Here is a 26,938-nt window from a genome sequence, read left to right as displayed (position 1 = left end):
GGTATATTTACTCTGTCCCAAATGTTACAGCATGTTTTTTTCCTTTCTTTTCCGTTTCTATAAACAAAATAAAAGTAAAGCACTAAGAGAATTCTACATAAAACAAATTAACATTATCTTTTTTTCTACCCAGGAATACTAAGTATAGGTTTTGCGTAGGGATCTAAGGTGAATGTGTGTTACCTTGTTAGTATCACTGCATAATGGAGAATATTTTTATGCTTTCAGTGCAAACCAGAATATAAAGTCCCTGGATTGTACGTTATTGACTCTATTGTTCGTCAGTCTCGTCACCAGTTTGGAACGGACAAAGATGTTTTTGGGCCAAGATTCTCTAAAAATATTACTGCCACATTCCAGTATTTGTATCTCTGTCCATCTGAAGACAAGGTATGACTATAACTTCTCAAGTGTTGTTGTGAATTGGTAACAGTGCTACTTTGTTGTTTCTACTTACGTGAAAGCTAATTTGGTGATTCTCTATTTCCATGGTAGTGAATGTTATTACATGAAATGGTAAAACATGCTGAGAAAGATTATCAAAGGCGATAGTTAAAGGAAAGTTCTAGTTAAAATATTTATTTTGCCTAACTTCATTGGTTTTGTTTTGCCTATGCAGACACCTCAGCAGTGAGTGTGACTATGCCAAAACTTTTCTTCTTGAGGCTCCTTCAGGAAAACTTGCTATGGAAGGTGGTGTCTCCCACAAAAAGAAAGTGTTATAGGAGAAGCTCTGGTGTTGTAGGCCGTGAAGGTTCTGCTCCCAAATATTTTCTAAGAAAATCATCATGTTTATTTCTTCAGTCTTTACAAATCCCATACTTCAGAATTTCATTGCTGCTCTCTATTGTCAAGACTGGTATAACGCCTCGGTTTTCTTAGTTTTGCTGTACTTGCTGATAAAACAGAGGCTCAGAAAGTATCTTGAATTCATGATGGTCCAGGTTGCTACCAACCGAAGATGGCTGTTGTGCCCTCTGTCAGAACAATTTCAAAAGACGCCCAAGATAAGTGTGTTTTAGAAGTCGCCAGCTGGTGTCCAGAAAATCACCTACTCACTCTTTTTCTTAATTGTAGTACTGTAAGAGCAAAATACTCTTTTTCTAACTGACTTTTCCCCTAACTTTCTAATTAAGCTTTTCAAAAGCTTTGATGCTCTGTAGTTTTCTAATGTGGAACATTTAGACCTTTAGGCCTTGAATCTGATATTCTGGAGCTTCTGGGTTAATACCCTGGTGAAATAGAGCAGTCCCTTCTTCTTTCTGTCTTTGTGGTTACCATTTTGTTCATCTAAATGAATTGGACTATCCATCTCCTTTATGGAACTACCTGATATCTCACTGCTAAAATAATTAAGATGCTTTCCACTAGGGGAATAGTACTATTTATAACATGCTTGCTTTAATGAATTTCCAGTACCTAAACAAAAAGTGATCTGCAGATACACAACAACTATGGTTGATATCCAGAGAGAATGATACTACTATTTTTTTTTTAACAGCCTTTCTGTAAGATTAATATGTGACTGCAAACAAGAGTATTAAATTTATTCATTTTTTGGCCTTCATATTATTTTCAAGTCTACTGGAGAGATAGAATACCCCAAGTCAAAAAATGCTGCTGTTTTGAAGTTAACTGCTTTTCAGACCAAAGTGTTATGTAAAAATAGCCATTTCAGGTTTTTCTCTAATTGATCTTATTGTAGAAGACATTTTGTGAAATTCTTTATAATCGCTTAGCTTATGAAAGTATAGGTGGATTTGCATGGGTGTATCTAACTGAGTCACAGTAAGGCATTTTATTGTTGAAACAAGAAGGAACAGAATCGATTCATTCTTAGCAGCTACAGTAGAAAAAATATTTAAAACCTATATGTGTGCAAGTCAGATGACTAAGTATACAAAAAGGACAGGTATGTCAATATAACATGTATTCTGAATTTTACCTGCTTACATGTTCCAACTGAAGCAGCATAGCTAGTTAGATATTACTGTTTAATGCTGGGCTAAAGAGGGAAAGACTTCCAGCTTTTTCCTGAAAGCTTCATTGTTCTTAATGTTAAAAAAAGAAATAAGCTTAAAATAACAGCTGACAATCAGAGATTCTAATTTAATCTTCCTGCAGTGATCAGTTAGAATGTTTTCCTGATCTTTTGGATAATGATGGAGATGGGTTTTCTGGTGTCAACATAGAAGTGGTTGGGTTAGTAGAAAAAAAATTCAAGCAAACAATCTTCTGTCTAACTTTAAAGCTTTGTTCTAGTGTTTTATGGTCTAATTGCCCCTCTCTTCATTAGGGTTTTCCAGCTCATCTTCATTTTCTCTTTCTTTCTTGCCACATTGGTTGTTTGTTTCACCCCTTTCTGACCATCTGTGAAGAACTGGTGGGGCTGATGTGACCTCCTCTATTGTATATCAAACCTGGATTTTTTGACTGGCCAGAACAGTTTTAGAAAAAATGGCAGAAGTTGCTTTTTATTAAAGCGGATAGAAAAATAAGTTGGCTGTTTTTATCTTTGCCATGTAAAAGGTCTTGCTGACCTATGTGACAACATAGGAGTTGTTAAAGAGGTATGCCTGATTATGTTAAACTCCTATACTGTCAAACCTTTCGTCTCAACGTATGGAAGATAAATTTGGAGTTTATGAATTAGGAAAGTTGTATTTAGCATTGATGCTTGCTGTTGTTTCAACAGAGTAAAATAGTCCGTGTCCTGAACCTTTGGCAGAAAAATGGAGTATTTAAAATTGAAATAATTCAACCTCTTCTGGATATGGCAGCAGGAACTACTGCCACTGCACCAATGACAGAAAATGCTACTAATAATGAAGGTATGAATGACATTATAACTTTTTCTTTTAAAAGAGCGACTGATAATACCTTGTTTGCTTTCACATTAAAGCACCTACTATTAGTTTCAACAGCAGCATGTTAATAAACTCAACTTTGTTATCACAATTATGTGGAGCAGCTGAACTCATTCTAAATAAATGCTGATACCGTACTTCAGAAATTATCAGAATGTGAACACTTATTTGGAAAATATCTGAAGTTTATATCTTGTATGCACATGTACATACATATGTGCACACTTTACTTACAGGTGACTTCAATGTCCCCTCTTAAAAAAATCTTTAATTTTTTTCTTTTGGTGTGAAATATTTTTCTGTTGTTTCTCAATTTTATAATTCTGATGTCCCTTTTTTTAATGTTAGCATCTGGATAAGTAAAGCGTGATCTTACATGTTAAGAGTTTCATCTTTCTTTGAATCAACTTAATATCTGAAAGCAACAGCTATCAGTCTCTTTCAATATGCAGCCCCAAAACATTTTAACTGGTGTTTCAAATCCAAATTCTTGAACAGTAAATTTATGCCTGGCAGTAGGCTTTTACACAGGCTACTGGTTGAAAATCACTGACCTAAAGAGTAAAGTAATGACGGCCTGCCCACAATGTTTTCACTGACCTATTTTATGCCACATAAAAAGCTGGTAGTGAGGTTACCGAATTGTGGATGAGAATATGCATACCACAATTCTCTCTTTCTCTGGAGGGACTTCTTTTTGAGTTTGCACTCTATATTTCAGACTTAGCTTTTGGTAACCTCCTTATTTATTGCAGTCATGTATGTTGGAGTAGGACTGGCAAAAAATGTAATGGAGTGAGTGAGGTGTGGTGACAGACAACAAAATAATGATGCACAATAGTGTAAGTGAAATCGCCTCCAGCTGTGTTTAGGAAAGCGTATCCTATTGACATGTTTTATAAACATGGCAGGGCAGGGGAAGGGAATGTCTTAGCATCTGAGCTTGGGTGCAGACTGGTGACTATACAATTTCGTTCTGATATGACAGGTGAGTGGCACTATTTTTCCATCTTTGTCTCATCACTAGTAGCTAACAGGTTGGGTGCTTTCTGCATAGATTTTCGTGTACAGAATTACTGATTTCAGATGCTCAGAGGGGATAATTTGGCCCTGAAATAAATATGCTAATGAGTAATAATAAATATATTAATGCATTATGTGAAATAGAATCTGTTTAGCCAAAAAAAGAGAGAGAGAAATGCAAATTTTTGCCCTTGAGCAGGCAAATATCCTTCTGAATATATACAGGAAATAATTTGGGAGTTAATTTATATTTAAAAACAATCACATATCTTTTTGCAGTATTTTTATGTAGCATCTGACTTCTGGGAAAATATTCCATGTTTATCTCTGCTTGCTGTATGTCAACATGGCAGTTATTTAAACTGCAAACAGATGAATGGCTTTTAAGAAGTTGGTATTGTGAGGCAAACATACTTGCTTAGTGTCTCAAACTAAAAAATATTTCTATCTGTGGGTTTTTTTTAACTCTCTCTCGTACAGTTTTATAGTAGTCCATTAAAATACATTTGCTAAAGAATAGTTACTTGCTCACAGCATGTAGGAATTGATGATATTACTGCTAATTTAATTTGTACTGGCAAAATGTTTATTAAAAAAAAGCATTGTAATCTAAAGCAAAGAGAATGGGAAAGCTGCATGTGTAAACAAAGCTAATAGCATGTCTTAAAATGTGATCTCAGTTTTAGTAAAGCTCAGTGGAAATGGGAGTCTTTTCCTGGAAGAATTAGTAAAAATTATTTTTATGGTAGGAGGATTTATCTATCAGATGCAGGTTTGGCTTGTGCCTATGCAAAAGTGACATGTGAACAAACTTTATCAAAGAAAAAGTGTTGCTTGAGAAATATTTTTTAAAAACCTTTAATTATTACCAGACATTTCAGCAAAAGTTCAGTTACTGCTGAAAAATAGAAAATACTAAGAGAAACTCAGTTGCTCTTAAAGTGAACCATTAGATGATTGATTTGAAATATTCATCCAAAAGAATGAGTCCAGAACTTTGTAACCAGAATTAACATTTTAAGTGTATTGATACGCATTGCTTAACACTGTTTGTTAACATAGTTTTTTCTCTTAACTTTTCTAAAATTGTACAATTATAAACATTGAGTTGTGATCTAAAATACCATGCTGGACTAGCTTTCAGATAGGCCATTTTTCTTTGTTTTCTTTCTTAGTGTATATAATGCGCAGGTGTGAACAGTGAATGGAGCAGTTAAAGGCAAAATGAATGGAATATGCAATTGGGGTAGTTTAGATAGGATTTTTTGGGTTAAATAGAGTATTGTAGATAGGTACTTGTTTTGAGGAGGTAGATGTATGCACTGAAGAGTGAGATGAATGTTTTGGAGTAACATAGCGCTTTCTCTATTCCTATGAAACTCTCAGGTTCGCCACCCCCTCCAGCAAAGGTTCCTTCGGAGCCCCCTCAAGTTACTGCTAACTCAGTACCTACTGTGCCACAGTTGCCCAGTTCTGATGCCTTTGCAGCTGTAGCTCAATTGTTTCAAACAACACAAGGACAACAGGTAACCTATTGATATTTGGTTCCCTTCTAACTTCAGTTTTTATATTAAATGAGGGGGAAAAATGATGGAAGTAATATCTTTGATTTGAAGGAAAACAAAGTCTCCCTAAGGTCTTCAGCAGAAAACTTGTAAGAGATAAGGTCAGTATTTGAATGATCTGTGACCCTTCTATTGAGTAATTACAGTATTTGAGGAAAGGTCAATTGTATATTCCTAAATAATTAGTTCTGAATTTATGCAGTTACAAAGTTTCAAGAACAGGTGGAATATATCAAACCAAATGTTGAGTTTTATTGTTCGGTCCACTTAAACGTTTGCAGTGTTGAAAGGCCTGAATACTGAAATCTTGGGATCTGCTACATTTTGCCACTGAAATATTTAAAAAGTGACTTTTGGTCTTGCTGAAAGTTCTCTATAGTTCAGTCAGGTTGTTGGTTGTGTTCACTATGTATGTGCCATAGTCTGGTTTGATGTAAAATTTATATCCTACAACTCTTTCAATACTACATGTTTATATAAAAATATATACTTAATACCATATATGTTTTTGTAGCTTCAGCAAATTCTTCAGACTTTTCAACAGCCTCAAAAACCCCAGTCACCGGTCATAGATAACACTGTGATGGCTCAGGTTCAAGCTATTACTGCTCAGTTGAAAACTACAGCAGCACAACCGCCAGAACAAAAAGCTGCTTTCCCACCGCCTGAGCAAAAAACATCATTTGACAAAGTAAGTCTTCATTTGTTCTTTGTGTTTAACTTTCTCAGTTCAGTGAAGATTGATGGATGCTTCAATGTCCTTCGTTAGGAGAAAAATGATGCAAATTTTATTTCTTCTCTTTCCGTTTGGAGGTTGGCTTCCTGTTTTTATAGCCTTTGCATTTTCTGAAGCTGAATAAAACTGATTTTGGACAATTTCTGATTCTGTGTTAGAATATAGATTCCACACCCCCCCCCCCCCCCCCGATTCTAACCTTGTCTTTAATTCCAGAGCTGTTAGATACATAGTAAGACTTCGATAATAAGGATATTTTGGCTGCCAATTATATAAGATACAGAAAAAATAGTTGGCTCAATGTAATTTCTTTCAGAAGCTGCTAGATCGGTTTGACTATGATGATGAACCAGAAGCAGTGGAAGATTCAAAGAAAGAAGATTCAGCTCCTTCTCCTTCAGTTTCTCAGCCAGCTTTGTAAGTTTTGTGTCATAATAAAATTAACAAATCTTTGTTTTAAAAAATCTTTAGTTTAGGAAGCTGATTAAAATTCCAAGTTACTTCAGTGCTTAACTGTTACAGTCCAAAGTTAAAAAGTTGTTAACAGCTCCTCGTGGTTTTTTTTTTTTTTTTGTCTTTTTACTTTGGTGATCCGGTGTAGGTTCGGCATGTGGCATCATTGATTGAGGAATGTGTTCTGTAGAGAAAAGCTCAGTTTTGGTTTCAAGATGAGTTCCATGTTTGTATTGCACAACTGAGCATGTCAGGGCATTTTTAGTAATCAGCTGGATTGCTTTGCTGGCTGGGGAAAAGATGCTATTCCAAACACTGTGGTAGTTTTACCTATTTAAAAAAATTAAAATTGGCTTTGCAGCTTTACGTTCTCAAACATTAAATACCCACGCAAACTAACTCAGACTCCTGTTTCCCTTTTGATATGCATTATGATAAAGTCTTAAATTACATGATCACATACTAGTTTTTTCCACAGGACCTCTCTCTCATTCAGTGCACAGGCTGGATGGTGCTCAATACCTGGGTTAGTCAATATTTCTTTTTTCCCTGCTTCAGTATGTGGCCCCATGTCTTACTTTCTGTATATGCCATCCAAACCCTGCTCTCAAAAAACAGAATCACTAACTTTGTCATTAGCTTTCTTACTGTGTTTATCACCTTGAGCACTTTAATGTTCCACAAGTATTAGTTAATTAAAATGCCTTTTAAGTAAATTGGTAGTATTTTCCCTATAATACAGATGGAACTCTGGAGTACAGAAAGATGAGGTAGGTCAAACATAAGCACTGCTTATGTATGCCCAACTAGACATCATTGGCCTAGGCTTTTCAGCGTTTTTATGTTCTGTTTGTAGCACTTCAAAGCCTCTGTCCTTATTACCTTATAGTTGTGTAAGATGCCTCTGAAGATTGGATTCCAGTCGTCTCATTTTGGGCACACAAAATCAGTAATACTCTATATGAAAAACTGATCTGTCCAGAATCAGCTAAGAATTGTATGGCACCTGTGTCTTAAAATACTACAAAGTTCCATTTCACGTCACCATGAAATTCCTTTATCTTCCTGAAATCCTGGTCAGTTTCTTACACAAACTGCATCCTGTAAACAGGTCCTATTAACTGCACAGACCTCATTAATTCCCTGAGCACTGTCCATTCTGTGTGTTGAATCAGGAAATGAATGGCATTACTGTAATCCTTGTGTGATATACATATCCCTTTCTCCTCTGCTTAAATTCCTCCCAGACTAGAGTTTTTTTCCAGCAAAAGTATGGCCAATTTATTTTCCTTGAGGAAAAAGCTTACTTCTTTTGTTCCCAAAAGAGGAACTGGAAAGGAAGAAAGTTAACCTAAGGCAGACAACCTTCATGAAAGATTTCCATGGACTGAGATCTTTAGCAAGATCATATAAGTACAGGGGGAAGAGAGGCTTAAACCTTTATGTAGCATTTCGTTAAATGTTGAAGTGGAGAAAAGATAAGGAAGTCACTCTTTCTCCTTTTTTTGTTTTCACTCTTTAAAGAGGAAATGGGATCATAATAAAGATAACTTTTCTGTCTAAATTTGAAGCAAGAATGTGTAAATGTACATAGAAATATGTAAAATAAAGGCAAAAAATCTGTGTATCTACTGACTTGTCTCACCAAAATATTACTGATTTTAGTGGATTCCCAGGAGAAGGCATGCAACAGCCAGTATTTCCTCAACTCCCAAATATGGATCCTTTTCAGCAGCGAATGATGGGAATACAACAGGATCCAATGCGTCACCAGGTAACTTCAGGGTTTTCCCTTGTCCCTCTGTGGCGTTATGTTTTCTATCTTTGTTGTTTTCTTTGGTACAGAAGTAAGGAAGTGGTGTTCCTATTAGTGGAGAGTGAATATGGCTTAGCCCTCCAACTTTCCCAAGAAACATATTTTTGTTCTCTGTTCTAGTCAAGCTTTGAAGAATAAAATTTTTATTTTATACACCTAAACGCTTGACCTACTTCATCTTTCTCAGGCTTCTGGTCTTTTATTGTGACTTTGGAGCAGAGATGCAATTTTACTTTAGCAAACTGGGAAAGCTAATGTAATTTTTTTTCCTAACTGGAAGTTTTCATGTTTTTTCTTCTCCAAAGGTTCCACTTCCTCCTAATGGGCAAATGCCAGGTTTTGGACTCCTGCCTACCCCACAGTTTCCACCCATGGCTCAGCCTGTGATTCCGCCAGCAGCACCTGTGCAGCAAACTTTTCAGTCTCCTTTTCCAGTACAGAGTGAATCACACATGCAAAAACCACATCAGCAGGTCAGGACCCTTTGCAGTAAACGAACTTAAATGCTCTAATACATGTCTTTCTCAAATGCGTATAGTTTGTTCAGGAGAGGAAGTTTCATGACAAGCATGGACAGAGATGGCTGTGAGGGTAGCTCATCTGAGAGAAAGCTGGATAGCTGCAGTGCTACATGACAAGTCTGGTATTTGAGAAGTCTAGCAAAACCAGCATATGTATGCTTTATGCCTCCTTTTGTGAAAGACTTTGGATTGCATTTTGTTCTTCCACTTCTCTCACTTTCCCTCATCCTCTCTTTCCTGTCCCCATCATGCTTCAGGGATATTTTGTTCCATGGAATTCTAACAATGCATTCTCATTCTGGAGAGAAACTATGTGGAAAAGTTAATTTTTAAGGGCCTGGTAGATCACTTATATAATGGAAATGGACTCTGAAGTCTGTAAAAGTTTTTAAAAATCCAAGTGTATGTAAACACTTCTCTCTTGTTCCTAAGATTTTGGTTGATATCGTTGATTTGGTAACTGGCTGCTATTAAGAAGAAATCAAAGAGCAAGTCTATTTATGAGCCTGTCTTTTTTTAAAAAAAAAAGTTGAATATATTTGCCTCTTTTGTTCCAAGAAAAGGAAATCCTAAAATGAGAAATAAAGATGATACCAAGCTGTCTTTATGCGGTGACCTGTGATGTCACAGATTCTAGAAATAAGTTCTTGCTCTCCACTGGAATAAAGGGACAATTCTCAAGAGTATCTTTGTAAATAGTTTTTTAGTCTCGAATTCTGTTGAATCAGTACATTCTGGAGATTGCTTGTTTGGATATTCTCTGCCAGCGTCGCATCATGAAGACTATTTAAAGTTTAGGCAGGACACAGTATGTTCCAGAGTGGGAAGCTGTAGAGGATTTGGGGTAGGAAGGAAGAGCTGTGTTGAACTTACTGGGTTTTTTTTAAGCAGGTGCTTGCATTTCATGAATTTTTTTGATGACTTACTGCTTCGTTGTTCAAATTTATTGTATTGTAATTTGCTTATATATATGGCTTAAAGTAGTTTCCTGGAACATCTTGGAGAAAAGTTTTCTAGTAGACCTTACTTTGCCTGTGATTTTGATGACACAGCAAGATCCACTGACTGACTTTTAAGGAATATAATCATATTCTGTGGAAATATATGCGGAGCGGAAATTGACTAGAATGTGGAAAAACAATAATTTGGAAATTGAAAATGAGAATTTTGTGTAAATTATTTTTATTATGTTTTTGCAGTGGTTGTATTAAGTTCATTTAATACTGGACTGTCTCCCTGTTAATGACAACAAAGTAGTGGTGAAGCTTCTGAGGAGAGTTGCGTTACATTTTAATTTCACATATGTGAATATTCAGTATAATTTTAGTAATTTACGTAATTTAGTCTAGGCATAAAATGAAATAAAATGCTTGTGCTGCTCACCCATAACACCAGTCAACTTAATATTTTAGGATATGGAAGTGGAACAGCCACCTATTCAAGAGGGAAAACGGCATGTTTCTGACAACAGAAAGTCAAGATCTAGATCTGCATCAAGGTAAATTAGTGAAAGCTCTTTTAGTGAGTATTGGATTTTAACATAAGGAACATAAGTGTGTCGTGTCCAAAGACTTGAAAATGCTTTACTAATTCTGTACAAGTACTGAGGAGAGTTATGCTGATTGTCTGGAGAATCTGGTGCTGTGCTGCCAAATCTACTGTGGGGGTGGTAACTTCTAACTGAGATGACAGTAGATAGCTGAGAGGTGAGCTAACTCCTTGAACTATTGGTGGAGCTTGTTTTCAATGCCTTAGGACATAGTCCTGTTACCTGTATTTTGAGTTGGCTTCTTGGGTGCCCTGCTCAGCATACTTCCTTTGAGGTTGTTTCTTGTAAGTGCCCAGTTGTGCTGTACAAGTTGGATTCTATGACTAAATGCTAAAAGACATATTTAGCAAAAGAGTCTGTTTCAATTTAATCTAAGGATTAATTACAGGAAATTACTGTCTGTGTATTATTCTCTGTATGGACAACACTAGTGAAATTTCTTGGTAAAGTCAAAACTGTCAAGGGCTTTATTTGGATTCCCCTTCTGGAAGAGAGAAAAAAAGAGACCTTTTCAGTCTCTTACCTCTGAGGGGAGTTGTGTATAAATACAGCTAAATGTTGTATGTACTTCAACATTACCACTTCAGTGGTAATGAGAAACAGGTTAGTGACTCTTAACACTTGTGAACCTCTGAAAGTCATCTACCTTCTAAGGAAAATTGGGTATCTATACAGTTCTGTTTTATTGTTAGAGAGGAACTTCCATGCCTGTCAATACTGAGTAAATTTTAGGGAAGCAGAATACGATAGTTTAATTTTGTCTATACTGCAAAGGCACTTTTCTTATGAAGAAATCTGTGATCCGGTGTACTGTGGGACTTTGCCTGTCACAGAGGCAGTATTTCACATGTCTCAGCTGACCTAACAAATCTGGCTCCAGTAATAAAGCAGCGCTATCTACTTAGTTACGAGTCTTCTCCTTTGCTAAGTTTCATATGACTTCTTTGAAGGTTTACTCTGTCTTCCTTGAGAGACCTTGAGTGGTTTAGAACTTGAACATGATGTAAAATACAATTTCACTGGCAGAATTTATTTTTAATTGGTTTTTTAGCCATTATTTTATAAAAGCAATAAACATTTTCTTCATTTAAGCAGACGTAGTTTTTTTTCTTTGTTAACGTGGACATAGTTTTGATAGTCAACTTCAATACAAAATTAATAGAAGATAAGAAATTGAAAAATAATCAACTGTTCAGCTGGAGTGCATTAATAAGCTACTGTAATAATTTATTCTAGTTCTAAATGCATGTGAATGAATTTGGATGGTTTTTTTTTTTGTTGACTGAACTCTTAACTGATTATTTATCTGAAATAGTTTTCTATCTGTCAATGTCTGGGTCAGAAAGATTGAACATAAATGGTTGTTGGTTTAAACTAGGTCACCTAAAAGGAGACGTTCAAGATCTGGCTCCCGATCTCGAAGGTCACGTCATCGTCGATCTCGATCTCGGTCCAGGGATAGACGCCGACATTCTCCTAAGTCTCGGTCACAAGAAAGACGTGAACGTGAGAGGGAGAGAGAACGCAGGTCAAAAGGCCTTCCTCAGATCAAGTCAGAAACTGTTAGTGGTAAGTTTATTCCTTCTCTTTATTGTTGATGTAACTCTGCAAATTCTTTTAATACTATTTTTCGGATGCTCAACACATCTTCCTTGTTCATATATGGAATTTATTGTCTATGCACAGTATTTTCTTTAATGAATTTTAGAGTTCTGTGAAGTTGAAGGTTTTACAGTAGATACTATGCCTATGTAAAATGGAATACTAAGACGACGAACAGGTATTTCAGAAAAACTGTTAAGTGTTGAAGAAATACACTTCTTGTATCTATTAGACTTTTCTTTTTAAATTTAATGTTGACAAGTCCACTTACCTTCAGGATATGATATCTGCTCAGAATATCCCAGAAGACAAGTCTTAATCTGATGTGTGTTATTTTTAAAATTTTTTTGTTCCTTTTTCTTGGGTTTAATGCTATTTGATGTGGGTTCCAAGACTCATCCAAACAGAATTAAAGTAAACTGTAGTGGAATTAATTTTCTGAACTGTTGTAAAGCTGGTAAAAATTAAATTCACCACACATCCCTGTACTTCCTTTACTCATGGTAGATAATTTGGCATTTTTGGAATATCTCCAAGTCAGAAATATTTTGGCTGTAAAATGAGGAAAGAAAAAGCTGAAACATCATGTTTTTCTTTTCCTTCCTTTGAGACATATAAGGTAAAGCAGATTGAGCAACAAGAAGTTGAGCACATTATTACGATTTTTCTAATGATTCAATATTGTGTGTCTCTCAAACCTGGAGGGGAGCTTTGACCTGGAAAACACACAGGTTAATGTTCAGATTTCTGAAACAATACTGGCTTTGCCTGTGTTTATAGACAAAATGTAGTAGTTGTCATCAGGTAAAATGAGAACATTCTTTTTTGTATAAGAGGGACTAAAACTAAAGAGTTTTAACTAGCTAAAACCTTGTGAATGACAATACCATTAGTTCAAAAGGACTGCAAAGACTTGGTAGCTGTTCATTAAAAGCTTATGGGCAGCGGTGTAAGATACGCTTTTGCCAACATCTCTCCCAGATTCTGTCACATAATGCTTTTTACATTTGCAGTTTTATATCACTTAGTGGGGAAAACATAGATGAGTATTAAATGTTGCTATAGTAGTCTTCAGCAAATGTGATACTTTGAGCTCATCTGCTATTTTACTACCTTGAAGCATGAAGTGAGGTAAGCATGTTGCTTACTCTTTCCTGAAAGAAGCTTGTGTCACTGATTTTTCTCTTAACCGTAGAAAGAAATGGCATTGAATAGGTCACTAAAGAGATTAAAAGTTTGGTTGCTCATTGTAGTTGAATTGTCACCACATTCTGGAGGAAAAATCTTGCTGGTACTGGCTGTATCACCATAAATAATCTAATTATCATCTTGCCAGTAAGTACCATCCATAACTTGCGGTGGTGGCCCATAGCTTGGATTTCATACTACGCGGAGTGAGTTACCTTGTGAAATATCCACGATATGTGTCGGGATATTTCATGGAGCATTGTTAGCAGCACAGCATATTTTTCCTTTTTATGATGATTTGCAGAGCTCACGATCATCAGAACTTGCAGATCACTTCAATATTAGTTAACTAGAGAGCTTCTTAGTGAGTGCATTCTAACAGTGATTCTGGTGTAGTTGCTGTGGTTAACTGTTAACGCAGCTCCAGGCAGGCAAGAAAAAGAGGTTTCTGTCAAACACTCTAAAGATTAAAATATATATATTTTAATATTAGCTGGCTTTTTCATTTGAATAACTGACTATTTTAAAATGACTGTTTTGACATTCTGGCTTGTGAAATGTGTATTTCCAAGTGCTCTTACAATCTGTGTTAACTCTTTGATTGTAGTTTGTAGTACTACGCTTTGGGTAGGACAACTTGACAAAAGGACAACTCAACAGGATGTTGGAAGCCTTTTGGAGGAGTTTGGCCCGATTGAATCAATAAATGTAAGTATAAATGGTGCACCGTAAGCTACTTTGATATGCCTTGGTTACAAAAAGGCTTTTCAGACTGTTTTAAGACAGCTTTATTTTTGATACATTCGAAAGAGTCAAGAGCTCTCATTTCCTACATCGTTGTGTTTTCTAACATGTAAACTCAATTCATTTGGCTGCTTTGTAAAAAAAAAAACAAGGCGGTTGCTTTAGTTTCTTGCAATTTAAAAATGCTCTTGGGGGTAATACAGAAGATTATCGCATTTTCATAAAAATCATGCTTTCTCTGGAGAGAATTGAATGAGGAAGAGCTATTGAGGAGATGGGTACAGAATTACATACTGTGCTACTGAGTTCCTTGTTTGATTTTGTTTGATTTTAGAAATGTGAACTCTCAGCTGGTGTTCTTGTTTCTTTGCTTGTTTCTCTTCTGTCATTTTAGTCATAAACAGAGAGAACTGTTGTTATGCTTTGCTGTATTTAAGGATATTTTTATATATAAATGATAGCTGTTCTGGTAGCTATAACGTTTCATTTAAACAAACAAACAAAAAGAAGTGACCGTAATTTCTTCCCATTCCCAAATTTTGTAAAACAACATAGAAGTTTTTTCTCAAATGCATTACAAATAATAAAAGTTACAAAACTGCAGCTAAAACTGAATGTGCACGTGAAACTGACAGCTTGTGGTATATGGAATGAAGTGGGGTATCAGAGTGTCTTGCTTCTTCCAACAAAGTAACTAATTGCCAGACCACAGCATTTACATGAACATTACTGTTTAACGATTTTAAAGGATTAAATATACAACAGTCGTCCATATTCTTATGCAGAATAGAGTTTAAAACTTTCCATATAAGAAGTTGCTTTTAGTTTCCTAGAAATTTGTATTTCCAGAAGATACTGGCTGTCTTAGCCTCTTAAACTAACATTCTGTTTCATACTTCCATACTCCTTTTTGAAACACCTGCTGATGTTCCAGCTTACTGTAATTGAACACTTGTATGTTGTTCATGAGTTTGTTAATGTGCTAGCAAAACCGATTTTTTTTTTCTTAAAATAAAAACAGATGATACCGCCTAGAGGATGTGCCTATATTGTAATGGTTCACAGACAAGATGCTTACCGTGCCCTACAAAAACTGAGCCGAGGAAACTTCAAAGTCAATCAGAAATCTATAAAGGTACTTCTTGGAAAATGTCAAGCTGTTCTACAGTTACTGTAATTATTGTAATCCTTTTTCGTCTATTCTAGACTTGTAGCTATTTTAGACTTTTATGTATTCTAGGTATGGTATTCTGTAAATTTATGTGAATGGACCACTTTTTTTCTTGATAAGTATTCTTCGTGTTCTCTAATGTGTCTAGTGGAACGTGTATCAGTTTCCTTGAAAGATTGCCAGTAATTGTCTATTTAACCAACAAAAATTGTATCCTTTTAGTCATTACAGTGGACTGTAACTATGTTTTTCTTGTTGCTGGTTATTTGTCTTATAACCAAGTTTAATTATATATGATAATCCTACAAAGAGTACTAATAAATACGGAAGAACACATTCATTAGTGAAGTTCTTCCTTTTGTAGAATTAATCTTAGTAACTGGGGAACATTTCAAGAAACAGCCTTTATACATTTTTACAAATTGTGTGCAAGAGTCAAGCCAAGAAATAAGAACTAAGTCTGCTTTAAAAAACCCTCTTATTTCAGAGTTTTGTAACTAACCTATTTTCCCTGCTGTTTCTATTAGAGTATTCTTTTTGCTTTTTAGCCTCAAATGGTAATGCTGTTTTGTGAGAACTAAATATTAAATCCATTAAAATGGAAATGTTTTACTGACTACATGTGTTTTTTTTTTCCCCAAGATTGCATGGGCTTTGAATAAAGGAATAAAGCCAGATTACAAGCAGTATTGGGATGTAGAATTAGGTGTTACTTACATACCATGGGACAAAGTGAAACCTGAAGATCTTGAAAGTTTCTGTGAAGGAGGAATGTTGGACAACGAAACTCTTAGTCCAGGTAAAGTATTGCTACATCTTTAAATGCTTTTAAAAAATTATCCGTTACAGTGCTAGTGTACTGGAGTTGGTGTGGCTGACTTTCATGACTCCGAGGAGCATGTAAAATCCTTGAAATGGCTAAGAAATGCAGCATGTGTAACCCATAGATTGGAGAGAGTTTGTAAGCAGTTAACAACAGTCCCTCATCAGGAGTTGTGCAGCTGTGTTACGAAAGGCTGGACTAAAAATGCACGTGGATACCAGGTGACCTGTCAGCTGTGCTGGTGTTTGCCCTTGATGGTAATGCGTGACGCAAGTGTGTTGTACTTGTTAGTCCCAGAGCCAGCTTGGTGTCCGTCCCACCCCCCCTGCCCTGCGTTGTGCGAGGCACCCCTAGCCAAGGAGCCTGCCTTTGGAGTACTTTAGTAACAACAGAGCTGACGGCAACTTTATAATTTCTAAAAAAAGTTCCTACAGTTTTCACACTTGTGACATTTTCAGTTCCTTTAGCAAATCTTGTATTCATAGGGACCTAACAGAATTCTTGTTATTTTGTATGTAAGCACTGAAAATATCAGACTTCTATGGCTGTATTAAGAAAATAACACCTGTTATAATGAGCAGCTTCAAATCAATCAATTATGGGCTTCAAATCAATATAGAGTCGCTAATGTGCTGGCTGTTGTGATTCTAAAAGTAATATTAAATGAATGCACTACTTAAAAATTGAAATTGCCTTAAGTTCTTTTGAATTGGTACTCTAGACTACTGTGTTGGTTTTAACCATTGTGTGGTGTGCTGTCTAGTTATTGAAACGTTATTTCAGGGTTCTGTCATTCTGTCGAATTTGCACTAATTAGGTAGTGGTTGTTCTAAATAGTAGCATCTCTTCATGATAAATGCACAAAAATAAGTTGAGTCTGTATTTTAAATGAAAGTGTAACAAATGATAAACGTATCCTCAATGTGTTCCAGTCTTCTCAATGCTTTTTTCTTTCCTGTAATGCCTCTTTGCTGATCCCTTTTTTTCTGCTTAGCTGTCTTTTCCCAGGAAGTTGTGACAAACAACAGGAGCCATATTTCTTCTGTAAAATGAGTTTAAAGCTGTATTTGATGTTTCTCTTATTTTGCTGTGATTCTTTATTGTTGTATTCTCCTTTTCCTCACTCAAGACTTGAAAATGTTGTTTTTTCAGAACTCACTTTTCAAATTAGCAAAAAAGCTGCTGTTTTCTTGCTCAAGAGGAATGGAATGAATCTGTTGAAAGCTTGTCCTAAAACAGCCTCACTGTTTTTGTTACAGATTATGTATTTCAGAGTCCTGGGCGTATATAAATGCTGTCACTGCAAAGAATTGTTAAATGACTAATGAAAGGAATAAATTTACTTGCTATGTTTCAATGATGTGCCATACTGTGTTAAAAGTAATTTGGAATTTTTATTGTCAGAAATATGTTTAAATGCTTTTAGCTCTGTGCTTCTCATTATCTGAGTATTTTCAATTACGTCGTTTTTGTAAACATCACAAAGCATGGTAGTTTTACATGGCAGTACTTGACTACTTGTCTGCTTCTGCTGAGCTGATACATGTATGTTTGGGGTTTTTTTGTATAGAGTGGAAGGGCATTCCCAAGAAGTCTGAAAATGAAGTAGCTCAAAACGGAGGTGCAGAAGCTACACATAATGAACCAGTGTCACCTATACCTAAAGCTTTACCTGTTCCAATTCCCGTTCCCATGCCTGCACCAATAACAGTACCTCCTCCACAGGTGAGAGTTGCTTCTTATTTGCTCTGGATATCTAAACAAAAACTTACTTTAAATAACAATTCAGTATGGCAGTACAATATTTAAGTTAAAGAGAGGGAGGAAATACGATGAATGGTAACTAGCTGATTTTGTGTGTGTGTGTTTGTCATGTTGTTGTCCCTAGTTAAAAATGCTCTTGTTAGCAGACTGGCTATGCTGTCAATTTATGAAGATAACTTTCCTGTGCCATAAATCGAGTATGCACCTGAAATCCATTATTTGAGCTTCTTCAAGTAAAAGAGCAATACAGTCTCATAGGAGAACATTCCTTTTCTGCCAAGTCACAGTGGCAATGGAAGACTTGAAAAAACCTGAACCCGTTAGGGTTTGGAGCGTGTTTTGTGCCCAGCAGGAGCAGAGCATCTGTTTTGATTTCCCTGAAAAGCGATGTAGTTTGCATGTACCAGAACAGGCCTGGGAACTGAGTCAGCACATGGTTAGTGGGACTGATGGAGGATTTGCTCCAAAACCTCGCTGCTGCTCTAATGCTTATGTACACAGAGGGGGTGTGTGTCTGCCAGATCTTTATTTGAAGTATTGTAGGACCGTACTTCTAATATCTGTTCTCTCAGTCCCGGATAAATTATTGCAGTAGATTCTTTCTATTACTGGGCTGAATTGCATCCTTTCAGTTTTATGCTTGCATTTTTTTTCCTGTTTTCTTAATTAATTTTCCTCACTGTTGGCTTAAATAAGCTATAGATCTTCTAAAATATGCACATTGCTTTCATGTTTGTTCATATTGTATATACTCTCTTTCAACAGCCTTTGGGAATTTAATATAAAAATTTTCCAAGTATTCCTTTGTTGTTATAATGCTTCTTTCGTCAAAGCTGATGTTGTATGTTCATTCACTAAAAGAACACTCTGAAATTTTACCATTAGTTTAAGTAGCGTGTAATAATAATTACTCCCTCCAGTGTTTTACAATCTGTATTTCTTTTAGCTTTACTAATTGACAGACACATTACTACTTTTATAATAATAGTTCCTTTCTTGTCACTGTTAAAATAGTAGTATACCTTCTCCCAAATGGAAGGAAGTATGAATAAAACTATTTTACATCTTGAGAAAATGTGATTTATGAACTACAATATGGCAGACAAAAAAGATCAAGAACTCAAATTATTTGAAAACATATATAATTTAGCCAATTATGTGATTTGAGAACATAGTATGTTGAATTTTGTGTTGTTTTGACACAGAATTCCTGAAATGCTGTAAGCTATTATTAGTAAATGAAACATATAAGTCAAATTTCTAATTTCTGAGAGTTCTAATAGCCATTAACTGTATTAAGTAGTAGTGATTTTTTTTAATTTTCCTTAATTTCATGCTGAAAAAGAAAGTGTAAAGAAAAAAACAACGAGTTTCAGAATATATTGAGTGTGCTGATTGCTTGTCTCAGCCTCATCAGCTTCAGTTTTTTACTATGGCAAAGAAACTTGTGTCGTCACAAATTCAGGCCAGGATCAGAGAACTGTATTTAGTCTTCATCTTTGGTTTTGCTATGAACTTTTTTATGCTGTCTTATAGTTGACCAATTCAGTTGTCTTCTCTGGCCATAAAATTACAGTAGTTTAATAATTTGTAAATAGTTCTTAAAACTTACGGTGAAGTTCAGCTGTGGTGATGTTAGTGGTGTTAGTAGAAAAAGTAACATGTTTTGTAATACGCAAATGTGACCTAATACCTAAAGGAAAAAGCTCATTATATTCCACTTCTTTTGTTTAAATAACTTTGTAGAGTACCATTGCATTTTAATTAGCGGATGTATTTTTGTCGTCTGATACAAGCAGAACGGCTTTCATTTGTATTTGGCTTCAGTGTTCGGGACTGCAAGAGGTGGGGAGGTTGTTACGAGTGCTGGGTAGCTGCTGATGCTGTCCAGCCTGGAATGGGCATCAGTACAGTGATACCAGGTTGCTTGATCCGTCTGGCTGGCTGCTCCCCTGCTAGCCATGGAAAGCACCTTGCCCACCCTGGTCCCTCCGACTGGAGAAGCAGGTTTGATGCGGGTGGTTTGTCAGAATAGGCTTTATGCATTGTCCTGATTCAGGCTGCAGTGATCAAGCATAGGGCTGCCTGACAGATAACCTCAAACAGCTTTGACTGCATGATTCCCATAACTTACTGTCTCTTTTCTTACTTCTTGACATTCCTTTCTGTTGTGCTTTTGCCTCCCTTTCTCCACTCCAGTCTCCTCCCAGGTAAACAACTTTCCCCTAATTATTTTTTTCCATATTGGTCCCAGTTTTGCTGCATCCCTACCCAGATTTGCTATTTATGATATGGTTACCTAAGTAATATTCTTCTTGTATGGTATTCCTGGATATGGTTACTTATGGACTGTTGGCCTCACAAGGAAGGTCCTTTTTCCCCATAAGATCCCCAGTGCTCCTTTCTGGTTACCTGTGAAGTTTGGCTGCTGTTCACGAAGCACCCTGTTAACCACCTGCAAAATCCAGCCATCCCTTATGCCACTACCTGTAACTTGTCAGCTTCTCCCATTGTTATTTGTCATGTCTGGCAGTTTCTTGTGTTGTGTCCAGTAGCTTCTCATGCCTGTAATGCCTTTTCTCATGGAGCTTAACTTCAGGCCAGGGCCTAGGCAGCAGCTTTGTGATTTGCCCACAGCCCTAACAATCCCACGCTTAAAGGTAGGATGAGAAGGAGCTGCATCACTCTGGTAGAGCCCGAGTGGGCCTTCTGTGCTACCGCCCTGCATGGGCTGGACACATAGGGATGGAACCCTGCTCTGCTGTGAGCGGTGTAACTAACTGCGGACTGACCTGTTACTGCCAGCATCGCCTTGACCTATGAATGCAGCCTGTATGTAGTAAGGCACTTAAAATCGGTAATGTCCTTCTAAGAGTGATAGCCTGCATAGGTAAGTCTGGTTCTTTGCCCTCAAGGGTGCACACAGCTACAGGATCCTGGGTTGTTGGCGAGATAGGTGGAATAGTTCTGTTGTGTTGTGTGCTGGAGTGAGCCCTTGTCTTGCCTATAGATTCAGATCTCTGAGCTGTTGCTGAGTCTGGTCCCACTTCTGCAGGTCTGAGTAATCCACCTCAGTGGTCCACTCTGAGGGTAGGTGTGTGTTTATTTTTAAGTTACATTGCCATGTCCAAGACCAACTTAGGTCTATTTCTTGGTTATTGAGAGTCAGTTTCAGTTAATAGCACTTGTGATATCACTTGTGTTGCGCGTTCATTCACGAGGTTTTGGACAATTGGTGTTCCATTATCCTGGCAAAGCTTGGTGTTACCCTACCAAAACTGCCATTCTTTTACAGTGAACCATGGCTCAGGCTTTGCCAGGGTTATACATTGAAGTCCAGGGGGTTTGCTGTGGCCACCGTTTCCATAAGTTTCCCAATCCAACCCAAAGTCCCTTTTCTTCATTTAATGAGTTTTCAGCCAGAAACCAGAGTCCAACTTGAGTGTGTACCTCCCAAATTTCCTGATGTATTTCTCAATCCCATGTGCTCCTTCTCCCTATAACTTGGATGTGGGAGTTGTGCATTGGTCCAATATCCATCCCGTACCCTTCCTATTGAAACTGGCAGACTCCTCCTTTGCAGTCTTCCTGCTGGAGACTCCAGGTGCGCTTAAATATATATTTACTTGTCTTGGAGCACTGTAGGTAGACTGTCCTCGTTTAGTTTACAGGGCAAATGATTCTCCTTCAAGTCTCAATCTGAGAGGTGTGCAGTAAGAAATAGTTGTACCGGGACACAGGCCAAACCCCAAGACGTGTTCATTGAGATGCACCTGGCACTCTGCATTACAGTTATTGAGAGGTTAGTTATTCCAGTTTCCAATGTTGCTAGTAAAATACCAGGTTTTTCCAGTATTTGTCTCTCCATTAATAAAGGGTCTCCCCAGTAGCATTTTTGTTAATTTGTTTTATCCAATTCATTAGCTATTACTATGAAAGTGTTCACCAGTCCTCTGTGTTTGTTATCTGTCATTGTTTATTAGCCATTGGTTCCATCTCTTTAACAAACAGAGAAACTTTATACTTCAAATTGTATTTTAAATTAGATGTTGTGACATTTATGCACAGATTTTTACCCCCTTCCTTTTTTCTTTCCGCTTAAAGGAGAGGTTTAAATGTGTTACTTACCATTATGTATTAGAGGGTTAAATTTTCAGAAAAAATTAAGTACGGCAGTTAAGCTTGGATAATTAGGTATGAATGTCCTCTAATACGTATCTAAATCATCATCTTTTGATGTTACTTCTATTCTGGTTCCATCATTGTATTTTACTATTCATTATATGTTCTCGAGCCATTCGAGAAGCACACATGCTTCATCCACAGTTTTCTCAGCTTTTAACTACTTAAGGATTGACAGCACTTAGCAAGTTTCCCCTCTTTTTTAAACCTCTCTGCCTTCTTGATGCCCCTTCCCAATTCCTTCTGCTACGTACACACTCTGTACATGAACGCTTGCTTCACAGAACATTACTGCGTTCAACAGATCTGTCGTGATGTCTAGCTAATTTTGTAAGTTGTTGTTCTTTGAAGGAGTGCCCTGTAAAACAAACAAAAAGACCTATCGAGACTATTAGGTTACTGTGGTTTTGGAGCACTTCTTCTAAAGCTTTAACTGTGGTTAATGGAAACACCTCTAGGGTTACTCGAGGTTGATGTTCATCTAGGTAGTCTTGGCCTTATATGGTACTCTTAGATATGCTTACCTGTGCACTGTTAGCCTTGCAAGCTCTTACTCCCTAGAAGGTCCCCAGTGCTCCTTCTACGTCTCTCTGAAGTTTGGCTGTTGTTCACATAACACCCTCTTAAGCACCTGCAGAATCCAGCCATCCCTCATGGTGCCATCTGCAACTTTTGTCACCTTCTCACATTGTGATATCTGTCACGTCTGGCAGTTTCTCCTGCCACATCCAGTAGTTTCTCACATCCTGCTCAGTTGGCTTAACTTCAGGCCAATAAACCAATAAATAACAAATTTAAAACTAAAAATAAAAAGTGGTGATCTACACGAAAGCCTAATGAATTAAAGCCTATTGTAATTAACTGATTTTAAAATTCTAATAGTACAAGTTCTAATGTGCCTCAGCTCACTAACCTAGCCATTGGTAAAGAACTTGGAACAGAAGTTTGAAGTGGTGTCAGGTGCTTTGCAGCTTTAGCATCTTCACCAAGTTTAAGGAGAATATTTTGCTTACTTTGGTTTAATGCCACTTCTTTCAGTGCTGAGAATAAAACAGTAAAGGCTTTTCCTTCTTTACTCTAGAAATAAAAAATGAGTTATGAAGGGTCTTGGTGTAGTAGTTCTGAAATTTTGATGGTCATGGAGGTGAGGCAGTTATGATCACTTCAGTACACAGCTCTCCTTTGCTTTAATAAGTCAATTTTAAATGCAGAGCATATTTTGATTAAACTTTTTTCCTTTTGATTCCCACACATTTAATGTAGTCTTTAGAGTAAGCTCATAAATATGAGTCTAAGGACCAACTTAATTTAAATCAGTTTTTATTCAGAGCTTGATATAAATCAGAATTAAAAAAAAAAAAAAATAAGGAAACCATAGTCACTCTAATATAATATACAAACTCAGGTAGCAAAAAAGAAAAGGTTTTTAATTACTCCAAAGTTGTGTGCATTATAGGCTATCATGCTGGATGGTAAAATTAATTCTAGCTGCTGTGTAAAGGGTATATTTAGATGAGTTGCCAGCATGCATTAATATCAATTTACCACAGAGAATAATTTTTTCTTCAAGAACAAAGGCAAACAAGATCAATGTTGATATTTTAAGTTGTAGTTGTTGACTGCTAATTAGATCAGTTATGTAAGTCACCTTGTAATTTAAGGTAGCTTAAATTTTCTTGTTTTGATGGACAAAGCACAGAAGACAGCAGTCCACAGCTGAACAACAAATAATCCATTCAGTCTTGAGGTAACACATTTTTCCCCTTCCTTTTTTCTTAGGTTCCACCACATCCCTCAGGTCCTCCTGTGGTTGGTGCACTCCAACCACCTGCTTTCACAGCACCTTTAGGAATCCCACCTCCTGGATTTGCTCCTGGAGTGCCGCCACCGCCGCCGCCTCCATTTTTAAGACCTGGTTTCAACCCAATGCATTTACCCCCAGGTATATTTATATATTTTTAGGAATATTAAGTCCTTTTTTTAACCGTATAGCAAATAAAAGCATCTGCCGTATAAACTGCACAGGTATGTTTTGGTAAAGTGATACTCAGTGTTAATATATACTTTTTTATAGGCTTTCTTCCTCCTGGACCACCACCACCTATAACTCCTCCAGTATCTGTTCCTCACACTCCGGCAGTAAACATCCCAAATTGTAAGTGCTTAAATCTTGGGCAAGCGGCAGTAGAAGGAAGGTATCGTGCAAGCAGAAAAGCTGACTTTTTTCTAATGTGTCAATGCGTTGTTTCTTAGCTACAGCAACTGGTGTGAATGAAGACACTACAAAAGATTCATCTGTAGGAAATCCCATCCCAACAGTGGTTTCTGGATCCAGAGGGAATGCTGAAACTACTGATAGTTCCAAAATATATGGGACTGTTCCACCTCCTGTAGCACCTACTAATGTACCTGCTCCTGTCACCCAAGCTATTCCACTTCTTGGTAAGTTCATTTTTGAATATATTCTTCAGTTTATTGTTCCCTGAATTTAAAATACGATTTTGATTTTGCTACTGACTTAGAGTTCATGGGAAAGTAAAGCAGATGTTTCTAAACTTGTTGAAATTTCTGCCCTTCTGTTGGCTTTTAAATCATTTTTAGAGGCTTGATTTTGCACAGAAGGAGCAGTAATTTTTTTTTTATTATTGAAGATCTGTTTTGTGAAGAAACAAAAAAGCCGAAATGTTTAAGTTACAAATTCAGGACAGAACGAAAATGCTCTCTACTTTTAAGAAATTGAGGTTTATACCATATAGAAAATCAACTTGCAACAAAACATCTGTATGACATATGGACTATGTTTTAGACTCAACTATTACATGTATAAAATTAACTTCCAGAGAAACAGTATTTTTTTAGTGTATTTTTTAAATCTGTGAAAATATGGTATATATTTACTTTTTATATATATACTATTATATATATACTATATATCTACTATACATATATATACTTTTTATGTATGGAACAAATTATTTTAATAAAGTGAAAAAACCAAAAGCTTTTATTCAGCCCTGCAGTATTACAGGTTTTTAAACCTTTTTAACAATATGTTACCCTATTTAAATATTGCAAATTGGTATTTTAACTAGCAAAACCAAGCTAACTTTGGATATCTTACATAAATTACTTTTCACGATACGATATGAACTTGGTCAGATTTTTAAAGAGAGTGTATACTATTTAATGTTACAGAGATCTGCTAAATATTTATTTTAGGATGGCCTTTTATGGGTCAGTGTCTAGAATATACTCAAGAGATTTGTTTCCTACAAATTTTAATGAGATTATTACATTTATGGGATTTCAGACCTCTAAATGAGAGCCTAACAAGTGAATGAAAAAGATAATTTTGTTTTAGCTTGTTTCTGCCCAGAACTTTACAGTGTACACTGAAAAAACCCCAGAGATTTGTCTCCCTGAGAGCTTACTGCTCTGTTGGATTTGATGGCTAAATTTTCCAGCTGTGACTAGTGATTTTTGGCCTTTAATGCCCTTTTAAAAGGCATTTTTCAAAAAGTTAAGAGCTACTTCTCTCTGAAAATCAGTCTGCATTTTAAAATCTATCAAAATAGATATGCAAAACCAGCAGCTAATTGTTTTAGAGTATCTGGACACTTGGCAAAAGAAAAGCTTAAAAAAAATTCTTGCAGTGACACCATGGATTGAGAGAATTTTGTAGTGATAAGGATTATCAAACTATACATTTAAGACATTCACATCTTAGTGATGAAGTTACACTTTTTGTAATTGTAATACAGTATTACCAGATTTTTGAAGTTTCATGATACTATGTCTTGTGTGGCATAACTTGAACTTTTTGTTCCAAGCCTTTGGAATGTATTAAGTTACTCTGCAGTTTGCTGTATCGCTATACACGTAAGAAAAAGGTTTTACAAAATTAAGATTGGAGTGAAGTAAATTATATACCCACATTAGTTACTTGGACAGTAGCTTTTTTAATTCTTACAAATTCAAGGAAGCTGAATTTGATAAATCTGAAGAGCAAGAACTTGCCTTTGTTTTTATTAACTTGTTTGCTGAATAGTTGAGGCAGATAGAGTTGTCCATGTGGTCAGAGTGACTTCTCTCAACGTTCAGTCTCATCTACAAGGGGATAGGAGAGTTTTTTCTTTTTGTAAGATTGCATGTGTGAGCTTATCGAGTAGTCCTGAAGTAATAGCTTAGAGATCTGTGTGTTTACTTAAGTAATAGCATTTTATGTTGATGAGTGTCTTTATTTCAAGAAGAAGTTACTTATAATCAAGGAGTTACGTAAAATCCTTCCATCCTGACATCTCGGAGTTAAGGGGGACTGTTCACAATCTGATATAAGATACAAGAAAACTAGAAGAAACAGATTATAATATTTTACATGATTAAAGATAGAAGATTAATATCAGTGGTCTTTGCTTCTAAAACTTTTCAGTAAGTTACACAAATGAAACTGTCGTCTTAAAACCACTTTGATTCACTTATCAATTGAGCTTAGCTCTGTGTGTGAGAGTCCAGATCTGGTCTCTCCTTAGGCTGGAAGAAAAACATGAAAGAGGTGATGTTTTCCACCACTCATGCTGATACGGATAGCAAAGACGTGTCCCTTGAAGTCTTGCCCTCCCCATCCTCCGAGTTCAAGAGCTGGCCAGGACGCATCGTCATTCCTTCTTTTTCATTCTGTGTGTCAGGTTTCACTTCTAGGGAAATCAAAGCATGGGAAATGGAGTGTGCCAGGGTTTCACCACGTGTGCGGACATGAGATGCAATCTAATATGCATCCTGGTCCTGGAGCCCAGCAGCACTTGCAGGCCTGACAATTTGAAAGTAGCCTTAGTGTCTGACCTACAGTCTTGTACGGGTCAGGAGCAAATGAACTGGACAAAGTAAATGAGTAGGTACAGCATCACCCTCAGTTAGCCATGGGAAAGTGCAGACAA

General features: G+C 36.5%; 1 protein-coding gene and 1 long non-coding RNA gene across 7 annotated transcripts in view; one reads left to right on the top strand and one right to left on the bottom strand.

Moving 5' to 3' along the window:
- SCAF4 (SR-related CTD associated factor 4) overlaps positions 1–26,938 on the top strand; it is a 46,691-nt gene that overhangs the window by 13,094 nt on the left and 6,659 nt on the right. For 2 of the 6 annotated variants that reach the window (XM_075171127.1, XM_075171134.1), the window contains exons 4-20: positions 229–390; positions 2,696–2,831; positions 5,277–5,416; positions 5,970–6,146; positions 6,508–6,608; positions 7,123–7,170; positions 8,310–8,418; positions 8,766–8,933; positions 10,394–10,479; positions 11,909–12,099; positions 13,928–14,028; positions 15,086–15,199; positions 15,878–16,034; positions 17,629–17,783; positions 23,784–23,946; positions 24,079–24,159; positions 24,258–24,446. In XM_075171127.1, coding sequence (XP_075027228.1) covers positions 229–390; positions 2,696–2,831; positions 5,277–5,416; positions 5,970–6,146; positions 6,508–6,608; positions 7,123–7,170; positions 8,310–8,418; positions 8,766–8,933; positions 10,394–10,479; positions 11,909–12,099; positions 13,928–14,028; positions 15,086–15,199; positions 15,878–16,034; positions 17,629–17,783; positions 23,784–23,946; positions 24,079–24,159; positions 24,258–24,446 — 2,278 coding nt within the window. Of the gene's footprint in view, positions 1–228; positions 391–654; positions 1,082–2,695; positions 2,832–5,276; positions 5,417–5,969; positions 6,147–6,507; positions 6,609–7,122; positions 7,171–8,309; positions 8,419–8,765; positions 8,934–10,393; positions 10,480–11,908; positions 12,100–13,927; positions 14,029–15,085; positions 15,200–15,877; positions 16,035–17,628; positions 17,784–23,783; positions 23,947–24,078; positions 24,160–24,257; positions 24,447–26,533; positions 26,761–26,938 lie in introns of those variants that run through there. The other 4 variants (XM_075171144.1, XM_075171132.1, XM_075171137.1 and 1 more) reach the window with 4 other exon arrangements.
- Positions 19,080–26,534, bottom strand: LOC142091817 (uncharacterized). Its single transcript, XR_012676880.1, has 2 exons — positions 26,022–26,534; positions 19,080–22,362 (listed from the first exon to the last, which is right to left on the bottom strand). It is a non-coding gene; the product is annotated as an uncharacterized LOC142091817 (long non-coding RNA).

This window comes from Calonectris borealis, chromosome 1, assembly GCF_964195595.1.
Source record: "Calonectris borealis chromosome 1, bCalBor7.hap1.2, whole genome shotgun sequence".
NCBI classification, from domain to species: domain Eukaryota; kingdom Metazoa; phylum Chordata; class Aves; order Procellariiformes; family Procellariidae; genus Calonectris; species Calonectris borealis.
Note: the sequence above shows the minus strand (reverse complement) of the source record. Positions and strands in the feature narration are given on the sequence as shown.